Source organism: Antechinus flavipes, chromosome 2, assembly GCF_016432865.1.
Source record: "Antechinus flavipes isolate AdamAnt ecotype Samford, QLD, Australia chromosome 2, AdamAnt_v2, whole genome shotgun sequence".
Lineage (NCBI taxonomy): Eukaryota > Metazoa > Chordata > Mammalia > Dasyuromorphia > Dasyuridae > Antechinus > Antechinus flavipes.
The window spans coordinates 423,618,463-423,635,760 of NC_067399.1; the positions used below are offsets into that span (position 1 = coordinate 423,618,463).

The following is a 17,298-nucleotide window of genomic DNA, read 5'->3' on the forward strand; positions in this document are numbered from 1 at the left end:
CCCTTCCTTCTTTTATCCTGCTGTTATAAATATGCAAATTTCTGTATGGATTGTGAACTTTTCCGGTTCTATATGCATGTCCATTTCTCTTTTAACAAGCCCCATAAGTTGCATGAAGTTGTGAATTCCTGTTGACACTAGTTACCCTTACCCTTGTCAGAAGAGTTAGAAAGGGTCTTTGAGGCTATTCAGTCTAAAACTCTCATCCAGAAAAGAAAACTGAGGCACACAGAGAGAGGGATTTGTCTAAGGTAACATAGGTAGTTAGGGGAGAGTCATAATTTGAATCCAGGTCATCTGATGCTAAATCCAGGACTTTTTTCCATTGCTGCCACCTTATCTCTGATCATCATCATCATCATATCTGGAACTTTGCTTTTGTGTCAGTTTATTATTAGATCCGGTACTTTGCATTTGTCAATATTATTATTATTATTACTATCACTACATTTGTATCAATAGTAGCAAGATCATAAGATAGTGGAGGAACAGAAGAGGTATGTATGCTTTATATCTCTTTGGTTCTTAATATAGTAGCATGCACACTCTGAGATCTCAGCAAATGTCTGTTGACTGTCTAGGAAAGAGAAAGGTTAAGCCAACTCTTGATCTGCTTTGGGGCTCTTCTTGACTCTACCTACTCCACACACTCCCATTTTCCTCTCTCCAGATTCTGTAGGCAGGCACCTGCCGTTTTCACCTCTCTAATCTGAAATAAATGATTCTGAACACTGGCCTCATAATAAATTGCCTTTGCACTTAACCCACATTAGTAGTTGGATACAATGCTAAGGTTTGGGAGAACAGGGGAATGGGCACATTCTGCCCTGAGGACTTGTATTTTCTAAGATGTTTTGAAACAGGATATGTGGAGTAAGAAGACAGGCTAATGAGACCCCTCACTGCTCCCTCAGAATGTTTATTCTAATAGCTGTTATTAATAAGGTGATGAATTAGCTAACTGAGGTGTTTTTAATGAGAGTATCTATTAGAAGAATAAGTAGATTTAGAGGAAATGTGTCCAGCCAAGAGACCCTCTATATGGGCTCCTCACTTGCTGGAAAAGGTGAAACTTGAGGAAAGGTCATATAAAGTTGAAGAAATTAGGGACATTTTGCCTAGAGAAGAGAAGATTGATGGAAGGGCATAATCATTGACTTCACATTTGTGAAGGATTATAATATGGAAGAAGGGAAATCTACAAAAAGATTCATTGCCTTCTGAGTCAGCAAACCTTGAGTATAAATCTTATCTCTGTCAGGTATTGTCTTCACGATCTTGGGAAAATCAGTTCATGTTCCTGCGCCTCAGTTTGTCCATCCATAAGATCATAGGATTGAGCTAGATGGTTAAATCTTTTGCAGGTTTAAAGCGAACTTTTTGGCTCAAGAGCAAAATTTTGAGTGATGGTTGAAAGTCAGGGAGCAGTTAGGTGGTACAGTGGATAGAGCACCTGCCCTGGAGTCAGGAGGACCTGATTTCACATCTAGTCTCAGATATTTATTTTTTATGTAGCTCTGGGCAAGTCACTTAACCCTAATTGTTTAAAAAATGAAAAAAAAAGTTGGAAGGAGGCAGATTTTTGTTCAATTTAAGAACTTTCAAAAATTAAGTATTTAAATATGTGTTTATATGTTTCAAAATCATAGAATCACAAAATCCTAGAACTTTCCAGTTGAAATGGACCTTCAAGAGCATGAAAATTTACTGAAAAGAAAATTGAAGTCTCAATAGGGGACTTACCCAAAGTCACCTATTAGTTATTGGCCAAGCTTGAAGGGTCTTAGTCCAATGCTGTTCTCTGAAATATTGCATTGTGGAGTTCAGACCTCCTAGGCAAGAATAGCTCACTCCGGGAAGTTACTCAAGAAGAAGCCAAATATGGCCTTGCAGAAAATTCCTAGAGAAAGTGGAGGCAGCCTTTAACACAGTGCCCGGCACAGATTTAACACTTAATAAGTGCTTGTTGATTGAATGACTAAATCAGAGGACTTGAGTTCCAATCATCAGTCCATTTTTCTCTCCTTTTTTGGGCCTCAGTTATCCATCTGTAATAAAGAGTAACAGAGTTGGTTTAGGCAAACTGCATGACCTTAATCAGGTCTAAAGCCTTTAAAGCCCTCTCTCCACCCCCATCCCCATTTCTTACCTGCTTATATTCCATTCCAGGAAGGAGTTGATGGTTTACATCTCTCTAGTCTCTGCGCATCTCGCAAGACCGGACTCCTCAAAGCCACAAACCCTGTGGCTGTCAAAAACTATGCACCAAGGGACTATTCTGGGGTTATCCCGAAAGCTAGCTGAGGGGATTGATTTGAATTTGCATTGAAGAGGCGTCCCGGGGGGTCCCGTTGCCTTAGTGACAGAAGAGGCAAAGCGTATTCGGAAGCTAGGAGGATTGTAGGCAGGATACACCGTGCGACGGAGATTCCCCGGGCTGTCTGCTCTAGGGATGTCCCGGGCAGTGGAGGATAGAAAGTCCCCAGTTCCATGCCAGCTGTCAGCTCTTGGGAGGTCAGGGACAGTGCGGGGTAGAGAGGGAATATTAAGGCGTGCCATGTTTGGAACCGGGTCGGCATTGTCTCGGACGGACAGACATCGCAATCCCCAGTCACAGAGTCCTGTTATAGGGGACTTGGAGGAGAACAGGGAAGAGGGAAGGAGGGGGGGTGGGAGGGAGGCGAAATGCATCCAAGTAAATGAGTGAGTTTCCAGCATGAACTTGGAAGGGCTGGAGATGATCGTGGTTTTGGTCATCATCGTGGCTTTCGTAAAGGCTCTGGAACAGCTGGGGCTCCTGGAAGTCGGGGACGGAGGTAGGAAAACCACTTTCGGATCCCGGGGAGCCCCCCACCAATCCTAGGGATTAGGGGTCTCCTGTTCGTGGCACGCCCAGCGCTCGCTCTGAGCCCCGCGAACTTGGACTGCCTCTTGGAGGCAGACCTGGGCTCAGGACCCCGGCGCGGATTGCGCGTCTCCCTTGGGCTGCCGGAGGAGTGGGCGCTGGTGTGGCTCCGCTTACTTCCTCCGGGCTTAAGGACAAGCACAGGCTCCTTACTGAGTGGGTTCTGGAGTCTAAGGAAGCAGATGCATCCAGAACCACTTTAGTTTGTAAAGAAACTCACTTCTTCCCCTACCCAACACCCCTGATGGATAACTTTTCACCTCTCACTCTAACGCTGAGCATCCGAGATAGTCTGCAATGGAAAGAACAGTGACTTTGTAATTTAAGAAGGTCTAGATTTGAATCCTGGCCATGCTATCTATATGTCTTTAGGCAAGTGAATTCATCCTGACCCTAACCTCAGTTTTTTTTTTGTTTTTTTTTCTTTTCAAACTGGAAGAATGGGGTGGACTATTGGCATCTTTAAGCCCTGTTTAGAGTCCTATGATGGTAGGAACAGTTTCTTTCTTTGCCTTGGTTTGGCTCCCCCTCACCCAAACTCTTCTTTTCAGTAGAATGTAAACATCTTTAATAGAAATGCGCTTCTGTTCCCTGAGGTGTTACAATTTCAATATTACAATTGAATCTTTCAACTCATCGTCCATCTACAATGGGGTGATGGAATAGGGGAAGTTGGGTGGAGGAAGAAGAATCGTGACTTTTGGTCGCAAAGCAGCCAAGGACCTTTAGAGTGAGGGATATGAGTCCCTTCTCCTGAATTTCTTACCGAGGTCCTGGTTTCTTTTGGGACCTCTTCAAAGAGCTCTCTGCTGGTTATTCATTCTTGGCTCCTTGCTTTGTTGAGAGGGTGGGAGGAGGGAACTATTTATCAAAGTGTTTGTAAGAGCAGGTTTCCCTTTTTTGGGGGGAGAGGAAAGTTTCAAACTTGTATTTCTTCATCAGATGCTCCAAAGTTCCTTCTTACCCTACCTTTTAAATTCAGAGCCCGAGGCTCTGAAAAGCTTTCCTGAATCTCAGATAAATGCAGGCCCTGGGGCAAACTCCTCCTCTCAATCTTTTGCACCTCTGTTTTGTAATACTGTGTATCATGAATATCTATATGAGACATTCCTTTAGAATATAAACTCCAAGAGGCCAGGGACTTTGACTTATTTCGAATTTATATCTTCTTAGCTTTAGTGTTCTGAGCATAGTGTGTGATTGATAACTGTTTTGTAAATGTTTGCTATTTTAACTTGCTTTTGAAGTTTGAGAGAAGTATAAATGCAAGTGGAAATGAGATTATTCAGAAACTTTACTTTCAGTAATTTGAACTACTAATTTTTTTTTTGAAAGGTGAGAATAAGAGAGTGCCTGTAGTAGTGGAAGTGGGACTGGACTAGGAGGCAGAAGATTTGATTTAAAGATGAATGACTTGAGCCTCAGTTTCCTCATCTGGCAAATGAGGATAATCACTGTTCTACTTAATTTATGGCAGTGGCATAAACCTCAGGTAATGGATATCACAGGACCATGGGAGGCTTCAAGTGTTGGGGAGATGTCAGGGTTTATGAAATTTTCTGTGGTATATGACAGGGGGAAAAAATTAATTCAGTCTTAAATCAGAGGTCTGGTGTCTGGAACATGAGAGATAATAGAGCTGCTGTACTTACTCTACTCCAGTCAGATGAAAACTCCAGCATTACATTCAATTCTAACAATATTTAAAACAATTTATAATTGGTAAATTTTATCTTTAAGAAATCACTTTCATCTCCACTTAAATCATCTCTCATCCAGAGAGCCATCACTTAAAGAATTTTTTTTAAATGGGGGGACAGTGTTGTGGGGTGACAAAGTTTAATAAACCTAACCAGAAGAATATAAGATTTTGATGTTGCCTTTGCCACATGCTAGCTGTGTGATCTTGGACAAGTCACCTAACACCTTAATTTAAGGCAACTCTATGTCTCAGTGGATATAACACTGGGTCTAAAGTGAGGAAGATCTGAGTCAGGAAGAACTGAATTCAAATATGCTTTGAGACACTACTGGGCTTGGGCCAGTAACCTGTTTTCCTCAGTTTCCTTATCTGAAAAGTAGGGATGATAACAGTACTTGCCTTCCAGGGTTGTCGTGATTACCAAGTAAGACAATATATATATATATATAGCACTTAGCATAGTGTTTCACACTTAGTATATTCTATATAAATGTTATCTAGTAATTGGTTAGTTATTAGTTTATTAATTTATTTTATAAATTATTTATTCATGAAATCATTTATTAATTATTAATTAATTTGTGAGATGAGGGAGTTAGACTTGATGACTTTTGAGTTCCCTCTCTCTGCTCTAATCCACTCCTATGAAATAACTTTGACCACATTTAAGCAGGAGATTGACAAACCAGATCCAGATCAGAGGAATTAGGGTGTTGGAGAGCCTACAGGTCCCATCATATGAGCATCTATTGAGCTGGGGTTTTTTGAAGAATGTTTGAGGGATAAATGAAAGCTTTCACTGAAGTATTTGAAAGGTTGTCATATGCAAGAGATATTGGTTTTTGTTCTGCTTTACCAATTAGGAACTTCCAATGGGTGGAAGGAAACATTTCAATTCCTAGTTTCAATTAAGGCTGTCCAGAAATGGACTGAATTGCTCTGAGCATCTTCTCCCCCATCAGACTCCCTACTTCTTGTGAGTCTTGGGCCAGGATCTTCCCCTCTGTGCCGTAGTTTCTCCCTCTGTAAAATGAGGGATGTTTGTGATGCAGAAGAGACACAGAAGATTGTTTTGAACTGAGGCTTTAGGGGGCCTGAAGACTAGGCTCTTTCCCACTACTTCACAGCCACCTCAAATACAGATAGTAAATTGTCCACCACTAGATTTGAGCAGAGTTGCTGGATAGGGGCAGGGATTGGACTAAATTATCTCTTTGGGACCTTCACAACCATGAGTCATTTAGAATCCAGCTTCTTAAACTGTGATTCATAACCCCATATGTAGTCTTGTAACTGATGTGGGGGTTGAAAAATAATAATTTATTATCAGTGTTTGACTTGTATATCTATTTTATATGCCCATATAATCCAAGGTCACAAAAAAATTTCTTGGGTGAAAAGAGGTCACAAGTGGAAAAAGTCTAAGATAAACAACTAAAGAATACCACATTTATGATGAAATGGTGAACTTTGTGGTACAGATGATAAGGATTAGAAGAATTCAGAGGAGAGAGAAATCACTGAAGCCTGGTGAAGGCAGGGAAGGTTTTCTGGTCCTAATTGGATAGGCCTTGAAGGGTGTAATGATTTGTATAGGAAAAAAAACAGGGGGAAAAGGCATTCCAGGATAAGAGAAACAGCATGAGCAAAAGTGCTAATGTGGGCCTGAGCCTGTGCTAGGAAAGGGATGAACACTGAACCCATTTTGAGCTCTATCTCCTGGTCCTGTTGTGGAGAAGTCTCCTCTTTGATTGTGTGGGCACTCTGCCTTGCAGGACCACAGGCCTCCAAGCCTGCATACTCTCCTTCTCTGGCTCAAGGCCAATTACAAATCAGAGTTTTGTAGGTTCCAGCAGAGAGCTTAATAAATGTGTGTTGACTGAATGATTGATGATTAATCAATTGATAGCAGCTGTTCTGGGGAGAACAATGAACTAGCTATATAGGAACCTGAAGAAAGGTTTTGCTTCACATGAGGCAGTGAATTGGGAAAGCCAAGGGAGCCGGATACTTGTTTTCAGATCCAGGATAACATCCACTCCTTATCCTTTGACCTAATATTTGACAAAACTTTAAGAAGAGAGGAGTAATTATTCTTACACCATTTTGGACTGGGATAGGAGCATTCAAGCATTCGGACCAATCCTAAGAACTGTACCTTTCCATTCAGACAGTAGCTCCTCTAAAAAAGAAAAAGAAAATGTTGTATAATAAAATGTTAAGTTATTTATTACTATTGAAACATTATCTTCAATTACTTTATCAAACAGGAAGGGAAATGTTCTGGCTGGATCTTGTCAGGAATAGGCTAGGCTGGCCAGAAAGCCACTATTGAAAAAGAGTGAGCATTTGGGAGCACAGAGACAGTGAGGAAACTCTAGACAGAATTATCACAGAAGGGAAGATGATGGGGGACCCCAAACAAATTTTCTCAGTTTTATACGGTTGCCAAGGACTGTTTCTGCATGGATTTGTGTGGCAAAGAGACACTTAAATGAAGTAGGAATCATTAAGGGATCACCATCCCATACTCTTCACATAACCTCGGCCAGGGTAAATCTTAATCTAGTCACTGGACAAAGCATAACAAATTCCATATTCACATCTGGACTGAGACTTTTCCAGATCTGTGATCCTCGACAAGTCACTTAATCTCTGACTTAGTTTCCTTATCAGTAAAATTGAGATAATAACAGTATATGCCTTATAGGGTCCTTGTGAGGATAAATAATTGTAAAGCACTTGGCACAGTGCAAGCACATAGTAAGTGCTATATAAATGTTAGCTATAATAATAATAATAATAATTATTATTATTATTATTATTATTACTCTAATTCTGATCTGAAAAGCAGCACTCTGCAGGATTTAAATGCACAGCTTACTGTATATTCAGCTCAGAAAGAAGGCATGAAGGTATAAGGGCTATCTATGTCTGGCTACAATGTCACCTCACTAGCATTTGGTATTTTCCTGCTCTGGAATTTTGGATTCTATAATTGGTGTCTTCAGTTCCATAAAATACAGGATTGTTTTTATGATTCTTCTTCAGAAAAAAGAACCATTCTAATTTGACTCAGAAAAGTCACTATTTATCAAATGCCTCCAACCCAGTCCCCCCAGGTAAACAGGTTGTGGTGTTTAAGCTGATTGTGTTAATTGGCTAAAGTTCTCTGAGTATGGCCAAGGACTCCGTTCAATTTCCAAGGGAGTGTTTGTAGTGGCTAGAAACTGGAAATTGAATGGATGCCCATCAATTGGAGAATGGCTGGGTAAATTGTGGTATATGAACGTTATGGAATATTATTGTTCTGTAAGAAATGACCAGCAGGATGAATACAGAGAGGACTGGCGAGACTTACATGAACTGATGCTAAGTGAAATGAGCAGAACCAGGAGATCATTATACACTTCGACAACGATATTGTATGAGGACATATTCTGATGGAAGTGGATTTCTTTGACAAAGAGACCGAACTGAGTTTCAATTGATAAATGATGGACAGAAGCAGCTACACCCAAAGAAAGAACACTGGGAAACGAATGTGAACTATTTGCATTTTTGTTTTTCTTCCTGGGTTATTTTTACCTTCTGAATCCAATTCTCCCTGTGCAGCAAGAGAACTGTTCAGTTCTGCAAACATATATTGTATCTAGGATATACTGCAACATATCTAACATATATAGGACTGCTTGCCATCTAGGGGAGGGGGTGGAGGGAGGGAGAGGGAAAATCGGAACAGAAGCAAGTGCAAGGGATAATGTAAAAAAAAATTACCCTGGCATGGATTCTGTCAATATAAAGTTATTATTAAATAAAATAAAATAAAATATTAAAAAAATTTCCAAGAGAGAAGAAGTGTAGAAGGCAAGTAATTTATGAAGTGTCTACCCTGTGCTAAGCATTTTATAATTATTATCTCATTTGACTCTCACAACAACCCTGTGAGATGGATATTGTTATTATCCCCATTTGACAACTGAGGCAGAAAGAAGTTAAATGATTTCCTCAAGGCCCCATAGCTAGTAAGCATCTGAGGCCAAATTTGAACTCAGGTTTTCCTGAATCCAGGGCTAGAGGGGTATCCACTGCATGATTGTTGTACTGCTTCTGGCCAACAGTAAGGCCAGTGACATGGCCCTCAGCATGCAGAGAATCTGAAAAAAGAGCTTTTTTATTTTTTGCACTTAATTTGTATGAACATTTTAATAGATAAGGAATAGAAATATATTGTATATAAAATGTTTAACTTTTATTTACATATAACTTTATGTGTATATATTAAATTTAAATGGTTATATATGCCACAATAATAGCAACATGTGTGGGCTTGTCTAAATCTTCTGAACTTTCTTCTGTATATTCTTTGAATTATTTAATGTTTCATTGATATTCTTTTTAATTTTATTTATTTTATTCTGAACTTAATAAAAAAGCATTTTCATACCATTGTAGAGTTGGGGAAAGAAGATGATTGCACATGAAAATGTAAATTTATTGTGTACAACTTGGTATTCAGAAGGGATTCACTCCACAAGCACTTATTAAAAGCTTTCTATATCCCAGGTACTATTGTAGACACTGAGATAAAGTGAGATAGCTCCTGCCCTCAAGGAGCTTACTTAGCTTAATATAACTAACTTATTATATAACTAGCTTAATTAACTAGCTTAATACAAATCCATTCTCACTTCTGGAAAAACAACCTAATTTGTGTTCCACTGATCAAGGTCCGGTAGCCTTCTTTTTCTGTACAAGAATCACAGAATCACAAAATTCAGAGTTATAAATGATCCCAGGGTCCTTGTTGTCCAATATATATTTGAATAAGAATGTCCTCTACAATCTGCCCCCAAAATGGCTATTTAGTCTTTTCTTGAAGACCTCCAATGGCCTGGCAAAGTAGCTCATTACTCTTTTAAACAGCTGTTGAGTGTTAAGATTTGTTCCGTATATGAAGCTTCAGTTTTTCTCTTTGCAACACAATGCTTTCAATTTTACCCCCTAGGGCTGAGTAGAACAACTAACCTTTCTTCTGTGTGAAAGATCCTCTAATTAGTTGGAAGCTCCAAAGCCCCCCTTCCTTCTTCCAGGATGCACATCCCTTGTTTCTTCAGTCAATCTTCATCTCAAGGTCCTTTAGCATTTTGTTTGCTCTCAGTTTGCTTTTTTCCATTTTATGATATCCTTAAAAGGAGATCTCCAGAATTAAACAAGAGCAGTGAGTTGGAATTACCACTACCTGATATTGGATTCTATACTCTTATTAATTCCTTTCCAGATGACCATTAATATAAGTTTGTAGCCAGAGCACTGCCTACGAACCAACCAACTTTCACCATATAGGAGGGCTATTCATTGAGTATGAGCTGGTTCATCTTTGGGTAAAATTGCAAAGTAGGTAAAATTTTTTCTCCATCCTACTTTTCTTCATTTCCCTTTTCTCACCTCTAGGCCCTTCAGTGGGCCTAACTGCCCAAAGCTTCCCCCAATGCTTTACAATGCTACAAGCAGTACTCTCTTCTACCTAGGAGTTTAGATTACTCTCCCCCCTTCTCTAATCAGCAGTGTTTTCCTATTTGCCCTCTAAGTGCTGTTAAGGAGAAACAATTGATATTTCATTCACTGTAAGGACTGAATAGCAGATAATCAGAGGGGATATTTTAAAAAAGGAGTTTGCTAACCTCAACCTCTGATTAGTGGAAATTCAGTAAGCTTGTAAATAGATTTTGAAGGTCCTTTTCAGTCTTATCAAATAGTTCTCTGCTGTAGAAGAATCTCAACTCCCTTATTTACTTTCTGGGCATCCCTTTTTGAGCTTTGTTTCCTACACATGTAATATGAGGATAATAATAAAAGCTCATATTTATATTGCTTTTATAAAGTGCTTATTTCACAACAATTCTGTTGCATATACCCATATTCTCATTTCACAGATCAGGAAGCTGAAGCTCAGAGAAGTGACTTGAACCTAAGTCCAGAACTCTTTCTGTTGTCCCCAATGAGTGAGCATCAGATCAAGAGCTACCTGTGATGCTTTCTGTTGCCCCCAATCTCATAAGGTTGATGTGAGAGTCAAATGAGCATCTGCTCAAATGCTACCTGTGATTGGCCTTTCCTGATCCAGCCAAGGTGTTAGCCCAAGCTCCCCTTTAAAAAATTTCCTTTACAATATTTCCTTAACTGTGCACATGTTGTATCCCTCCCTACAATGTAAGCTCCATGAAAGTAATAATTATCTCATTCTTTGTATTTGTGACTTAGCACAGTGCTAGGTGCATATTGAATAATAAATGCTTATTAAATTGAATAATAGATGTGAAAACACTTTGTAAGTCATGCAATGCTACGTCAATGGGGTATCCAGATCTGACACATCAATTTGGCACTTCATCAATAAATGGGCATCAATGAAACCCCAACTGTTGTAAACCCACTTTTCATCTTTATCAACATGATCTTGCAGGATGTTGCCAGCAGCAGGTTGGAATAATAGAGCTTCAGCAATCCATAATCTTCTCTCTTCTTGGTTTTGTTATTTTTATTATTATTATTATTTCGATCCTTCCTGGCCATTACTTATTCTTTATTTTTAAATATTTGCTTCTCTAGAAATAAATGAACACTGAAGAAAGATTTATAAAGCTCGTTTCTAGAGAGAAGCAGGGATTAATTATTCAACATCTGTTTCCTTTGTATCTATTTATTGTTCTATATGCATTTATATGGCACCTATCACTGTGGATCTTGTTCCATGCTGGAGATATATTTTTTAGAGGCCGCCTACTTGTATAAGATGCATCCATAGTATTGAGATACTATTTTATCTCTGACTGTAATGGCACATGCCATCGTGAGGTAATTGTATTCATGTTTTTAAATGTGAAAAATAATCAAATATAACTTGAAAGAGATTGTACTGTAATTCAAGGGGATATTAAACCACCAGAAAGTTAGTCCGCAAATAAATAGGCGTTTATGGCTGGCAGTGTAAGTAATGGGAAAGCTGGCTCACCACTGGAAGAGGGGGAGGGAAGAAGAAAGCATAGAGGGAGTGAGACAAAGGAAGCCCGAGTCAGCTTCATTTACCCACTTGCTTGTCTGCTTAGGTTTCCAAGGGAGGCTTTTTGAAAAGAAGCAAAGTTGTACAAGTCCACTCCTTCCATCCTTCACCTGATATTCCTTCTCACCCTGGGATAACCAGAAGCAACTCAGAAGGGGATAAAAGGACTTTTTTTCCTCTTTAGGGCAAGAAATCAGTGGCTGGTATGGGTTTCACTAAAAATAAATAATCATAATCATAATAATCCAGCCGTGAGAGCTAAGCATCCTCAAACTCAGGCTCAAACAATGCTCCTGAACTGGTGGATCTTCTTATTGGAACAGGGTTGGTCCTAATTAGGAAACCAGTATATGACTGAGAAACAAAGGCTGGAAGAGTTATGCATCCCTGACTCCTCAGCTTGTGGTGACTGCTGTCATTTTCATCACCCTCCTCTTCATCATTATCGTAATGATAACTAAGAGGCAGTATGATACAGCAGTGAGAGAGCAGAGACCTTGGGCTAGGACACCTGAGGGCAAGCCTTTCCCTGGTGCATCCTGGCTATGTCATCCTGGCACCTCACTTCTTCTTTTCAGTGCTTCAGGCCATTCTTTTTAAGGCTTAAATTGAAATGCAGCCCTTCACTGCCAGGCAGGCAGTGCAGTGGGTAGAGCACTGGGCCTAGAGTCAGGAAGACCTCGATTCCAAGCCAAGCTCAGTCACTCATTAACAATGTGACCTGAGCAAGTCACTTAATCTGTTTGCCCAATCTACTGGAGAGGAAAATGGCAAATTATTCCAGAATCTTTGCCAAGAATTCCCATGAGGAGTCACAAAAAGTCATTCACTACTGAACAATTTCAACTTCAATTGAAATGCCAGAATACTGGTTGTTGACTTGCATTGGTAGAGGGGATTTCTTTTTCTTTTTTTTTTTTGAGGGGGAATTCCCTAAAATCAAGGAATGATTCTCCTCATCATCATCTTCCTCATTCTCTTTCTTCTTCACCTTCTTGTTCTCCTCCTTCTCTTTCTCTTTCTTCTTCTCTTCCTTCTTCCTCTTCTCCTCTTTCTTCTTTTTCTCTTTTTTCTCTTTCTCCTCCTCCTCCTTCTCTTTCTTCTCATTCTTCTCCTTCTATCCTTTCTTCTCTTCTTTTCCTTCTTCTCATTCCTCTTCTCCTTCTCTTTCTCCTTTTCCTTGTTCTCCTCCTCTTTCTTCTCCTCCTTCTCCTCCTCCTTCTTCTCCTCCTTCTCCTCTTCCTCCTTTTTCTTGTTCCCCTCCTCCTCCTCCTTCTCATTCTTCTCCTTCTACTTTTTTTCCTCCTCCTCCTCCTTCTTCTTCTCATTCCTCTTCTCCTTCTTCTTCTCATTCCTCTTCTCCTCCTCTTCTCCTTTTTCTTGTTCTCCTCCCCCTTCTCCTTCTTCTCCTACTCTTTCTTCTTTTGCTTCTTCTTCTTCTTCTTCTCATTCCTCTTCTCCTTCTCCTCCTCCTTTTTCTTCTCCTCCTCCTCCTTTTCCTTCTTCTCATTCTTCTCCTTCTATGCTTTCTTCTCTTTCTTTTTTCCTTCTTCTCATTCCTCTTCTTCTTCTCTTTCTCCTTTTTCTTGTTCTCCTTCTCCTCTTCTTCCTCCTATTGCTATTATTGCCACTACTGCTGCTGCTACTACTACTACTACCATTGCTAGTACTATTACTACTACTCTGCTATTTATATACCTACTACTACTACTATTTCTGCACCTACTATTACCAGCTATACCTATATCTACTACTACTAATAATAATAACAATAACATACTTTTATGTAGTTCTTTAAGATTTTTGTAAAGTGCTATCTTCATACCAATCTTGTGAGATAGCCCCATTTTTTAAGATGCAGAAAATATCGCTCATAGAGCATAGGTAATTTATGTGAGACCGCCTGGCTTGTCATTGGCAAAGCTGGATTTTAGATCCAGATCTTCTATCTTCAAGGCTAAGTGTTCTTTCTTTTTAGTCTGAAATACTTACAAGAAATGGGAATATTACACAAAAAAGAGACTACTTAGGGAGAGGTATTCATTTTCTTATGCCCTGTGAAAAAAAGCTATCATATGGAAGAAAGAGTATAGACTTATTCCAAATGGTTCCAAAGGACCAACCTAGAACCAATGGGTGGAAATAGCAGGAAGGCAAATTTTGTGCACAATATGAGGGGGAAAACTTCCTAAAGGCACAAAGTAGTTTTGTAGAATAGGCAACCTCATGTGGTTTTGAGTTGTCTGTTATTGGAGGTATTTAAACAGAGATTTAAATGATATGAAAAGGCAGATATATCCAAGGGTGTACTTGCATTTTAAGTAAGATCAGCAGGTATGCAGAACAGGTATTCTCCTTGAGCAAAATGAATCTCCTTCCTATTTACAGAATGATTATTTAAAAGAGAACTATGGGATGTAGGGTTTCTTTAAAGAGTCAGCTATTAATTTGAGTTATTAGGTTTAAGATGAGACTCTTCTTTCTCTTCACAGCACAGACTAGCCTACTTCAATGTGACTAGTCTATGGACAAAGTGCTTATTTCCTGCTTTCCAGAAATCCTTGATCTAGTAATTTTCTTTGATTCTATAATTCTTTATTTTTAAAGGAGAATTATTAAAAATCTGTTTTAATTTGTATTTTTAATTAAATGTTTGACTCATCTTGGACCCAGTGAACTTCCCCTGTCAAAGTGTTCAGGGGCCAGAAATTTTTCTCTCTCAAAGTCTTCCTTTCTACCTATCTGAACTTGAATCTCTACTGGATGTTTTTGGTGAACAATGGACGTTAGACTAATACTTTTGACCCTAAAATCAAGAAATGGTGTCTTGGGGTCTAACTCCTGGTCTAGGGATTAGAACTCTTACTCTGAGTACTAGTTTTGCATTGTAATTGGTACAAATCCATTATTTTGAATCATTTTGAGGTATGTATCACTTCATTCTAGAATATTATAAGTTCCATGAGGGACTATGTCATATCTGAACCCCCGGATTGATATACTGCCTATTTTAAAGGACTATTTCTAGGAAAGCACTTTATAAATCTTCCTCCTTCCCCCAAGACCTGTGTTTTATCAGTTTAAGTGAGTACTGGTGAGAGAAACTCTTTTCATCAATGTACATCTGTGTCTTCTAAGCTACTTAGAGACTCACCTGGACATACTAAAAAAGCAAAATTACTTGTTTCTGGACATATATCTAGTATGTGTAAGAGGCAGAAGTTGACTTTGAGGCTGGTTCTTTATCAATAATACAATGTTATTTGCCTTCTAACTATTAAGTCATATTCCATAAATCAAGAAATGTGAATATTATTTAAATCTAATCAATAACCTTAACTGTTCTCCTCTGACTAGATTTTAGCCATATTAAATCATGATACATACCTATACAAAGTATATTCACAAAACTAAAGTCCAACAATGGTTATAATTGAGTTGAGTTAGTTAATAGTGACATAAATCATAATCACTGTCAAATATCAGAAAAAACTCAGAAATTCTATATTTAGAGAGTTGGTGTTGATGCCAACTAGTTATTTGGCCTCCATTAACTTTAGCTAATTAATATTTAGAATAGACCTTTCCCCTGTATCATTTAAGATGTTAGTCAATTAATCCCTCTTCTTTTTTTGAGGCAATTAGGATTAAGTGACTTGCCCAGAGTCACACAGATATTAAGTGTTAAATGTCTGAAATTAGATTTGAACTCAGGTTCTCCTGACTCCAGGACAGGTGCTCTATTCACTGTGCCATCTAATTGCCCCTAGCTAGTTAATCTCAACTAGTTCTGTAATATGTATTGAAATTCACATTAATGTGAAATATATTAATTTGGAACTTGTGACAAATCAGAAATGAACCAGAACAAAATTTGCATCTTCACTATCAAAACAATAAGGATCTATTAAGCAAGCTTAAGGAATTATTAATACCTGGTACCATGTCTTTAACATTGTAGATAATTAATAAATAATTGTTGCATGAAGAGCATTAATTAATGTGACAGGTTAAAAGAAATATTGTATTTATTTATTATAAGAACAAAAACAATGATAATGACTAATTTCTAGATAGCATTAAGACTTAAACATTTTCCCCATAATAAGCACAATCTACTTGTAAGGGCAAAAATAATTAAATTGATTAATATTTACATGGAATTTATATTATAATTTATATGTATTAACATTTATATAGCATGATGTTTAATTACTTTTTGTATAGCAGTTCAGTGAGGTAGGGATAGAAGCCTTACTCAAACACTCAGATACATGTTGAATCTTATCAAGGTGGACATGTTTTCTATTGATTCAGATTGCAATCTTTCCATGTCTTCCAATTTCTATACAATGTTTAATCATATTCTTTTCCCTATGGTGTCTACCCTATGGACTAGAAACTTTCCTTGCTTTCCTTTGATATCAACAGAATGCACAGGTTGCCCAATGGTTGTCAGTGCTGTCATTGTATAGTTGGTGACTAGGTGGCACAGTGAATAGAGTACCAGGACTAGATAGAGCAAGGAAGATTCATCTTGCTGAGTTCAAGTTTAGCCTCAAACAAATATTAGCTGTGTGATCATTGACAAGTCATTTTAACTCTGTTTGCCTCAGTTTCCTCATCTGCAAAATAATCTGTAGAAAGAAATGGCAAACTACTCCAGGATCTTTATTAAGAAAACACCAAATGGAATCATGAGTATGACTAAACAGTAACAAAAATAAAAATTGCCAAGTAACTGGCCAATCTTCTTTTTCTGTTGACATTTTCCTTTGATGATACCTTGAATGCATTTCCTTTCCATAATTCTTTATTTGGAGTCAATAGATCAGCTCAATAAGCATTTATTATATGTTTACTAAGTGCTAAGACTGAGAATATATATACAAGCAGAAAAATCCTGCCCTCACAGAGCTTATATTCTAATAAAATAGTACTTAAAAGGAAACTGAAATGAGGAGAGAAGGAGGCAAAGATACCTGGTTTGAAATTGCCTGAAGGGGGGAGCCAAGATGGCAGAAAGAAGTCATGACATTGCCTACTCTCCCCAGTTTGCCTTGGAAACTAACTCTAACTGGATTCTGGAGCAACAGAACCCACAAAAATATGGAATGAAAATTTTTCAAGCTTAAGATAATTCAGAAGGACTTCAGGAAAGCTGTGTCTCATTTGGGTAAAAGATGAGCACAGAACAGCACAGGTGATGAGCAGAAAAGATAAAAATAGATTCTTAACCACAGCATAGATCAGTAACTGAAACTCTTGATCCTGACTCAGTAGACTAACTGTAAGGCCTCCAGTCCCAATGAAGAAGGCAAACTGCCAGCCCAGGAATCTAGCACAACTAGACCGAGCCACCCTAGTACAGTGGGTAAGCTACAGGCCAAAGGCTCCAGTATAGAAAGCCAGTGACTCCCCCCAGCATAAAGTGCCCTCCCCTGATCCCACTTTGCCTTAGTTTCAGAGCTCAACTGTAAAAGTTACAAAATAGGCTAAAATGAGTAAAAAACAGAAAAGAGTCCTGACCATAGAAAGCTACTCTGACTACCAGGAAAGGTCAAAATACAAACTCAGAATTGGACAACAATGTCAAATATACCTCCATGTGAAGCTTCAAAGGGGAAT

The 17,298-nt window shown here is 38.6% G+C and overlaps 1 protein-coding gene across 4 annotated transcripts in view; it reads left to right on the forward strand.

The window, feature by feature from the left end:
• The window catches only part of KCNIP1 (potassium voltage-gated channel interacting protein 1), a 576,971-nt gene that overhangs the window by 447,842 nt on the left and 111,831 nt on the right, over window positions 1-17,298 (forward strand). The window contains exon 1 of one of the 4 annotated variants that reach the window (XM_051978889.1): window positions 2,687-2,816. The exons of the other annotated variants lie outside the window; for them this stretch is intronic. Coding sequence (XP_051834849.1) covers window positions 2,717-2,816 — 100 coding nt within the window. The 5' untranslated portion in view covers window positions 2,687-2,716. Of the gene's footprint in view, window positions 1-2,686; window positions 2,817-17,298 lie in introns of those variants that run through there. 4 annotated transcript variants of the gene reach the window in all.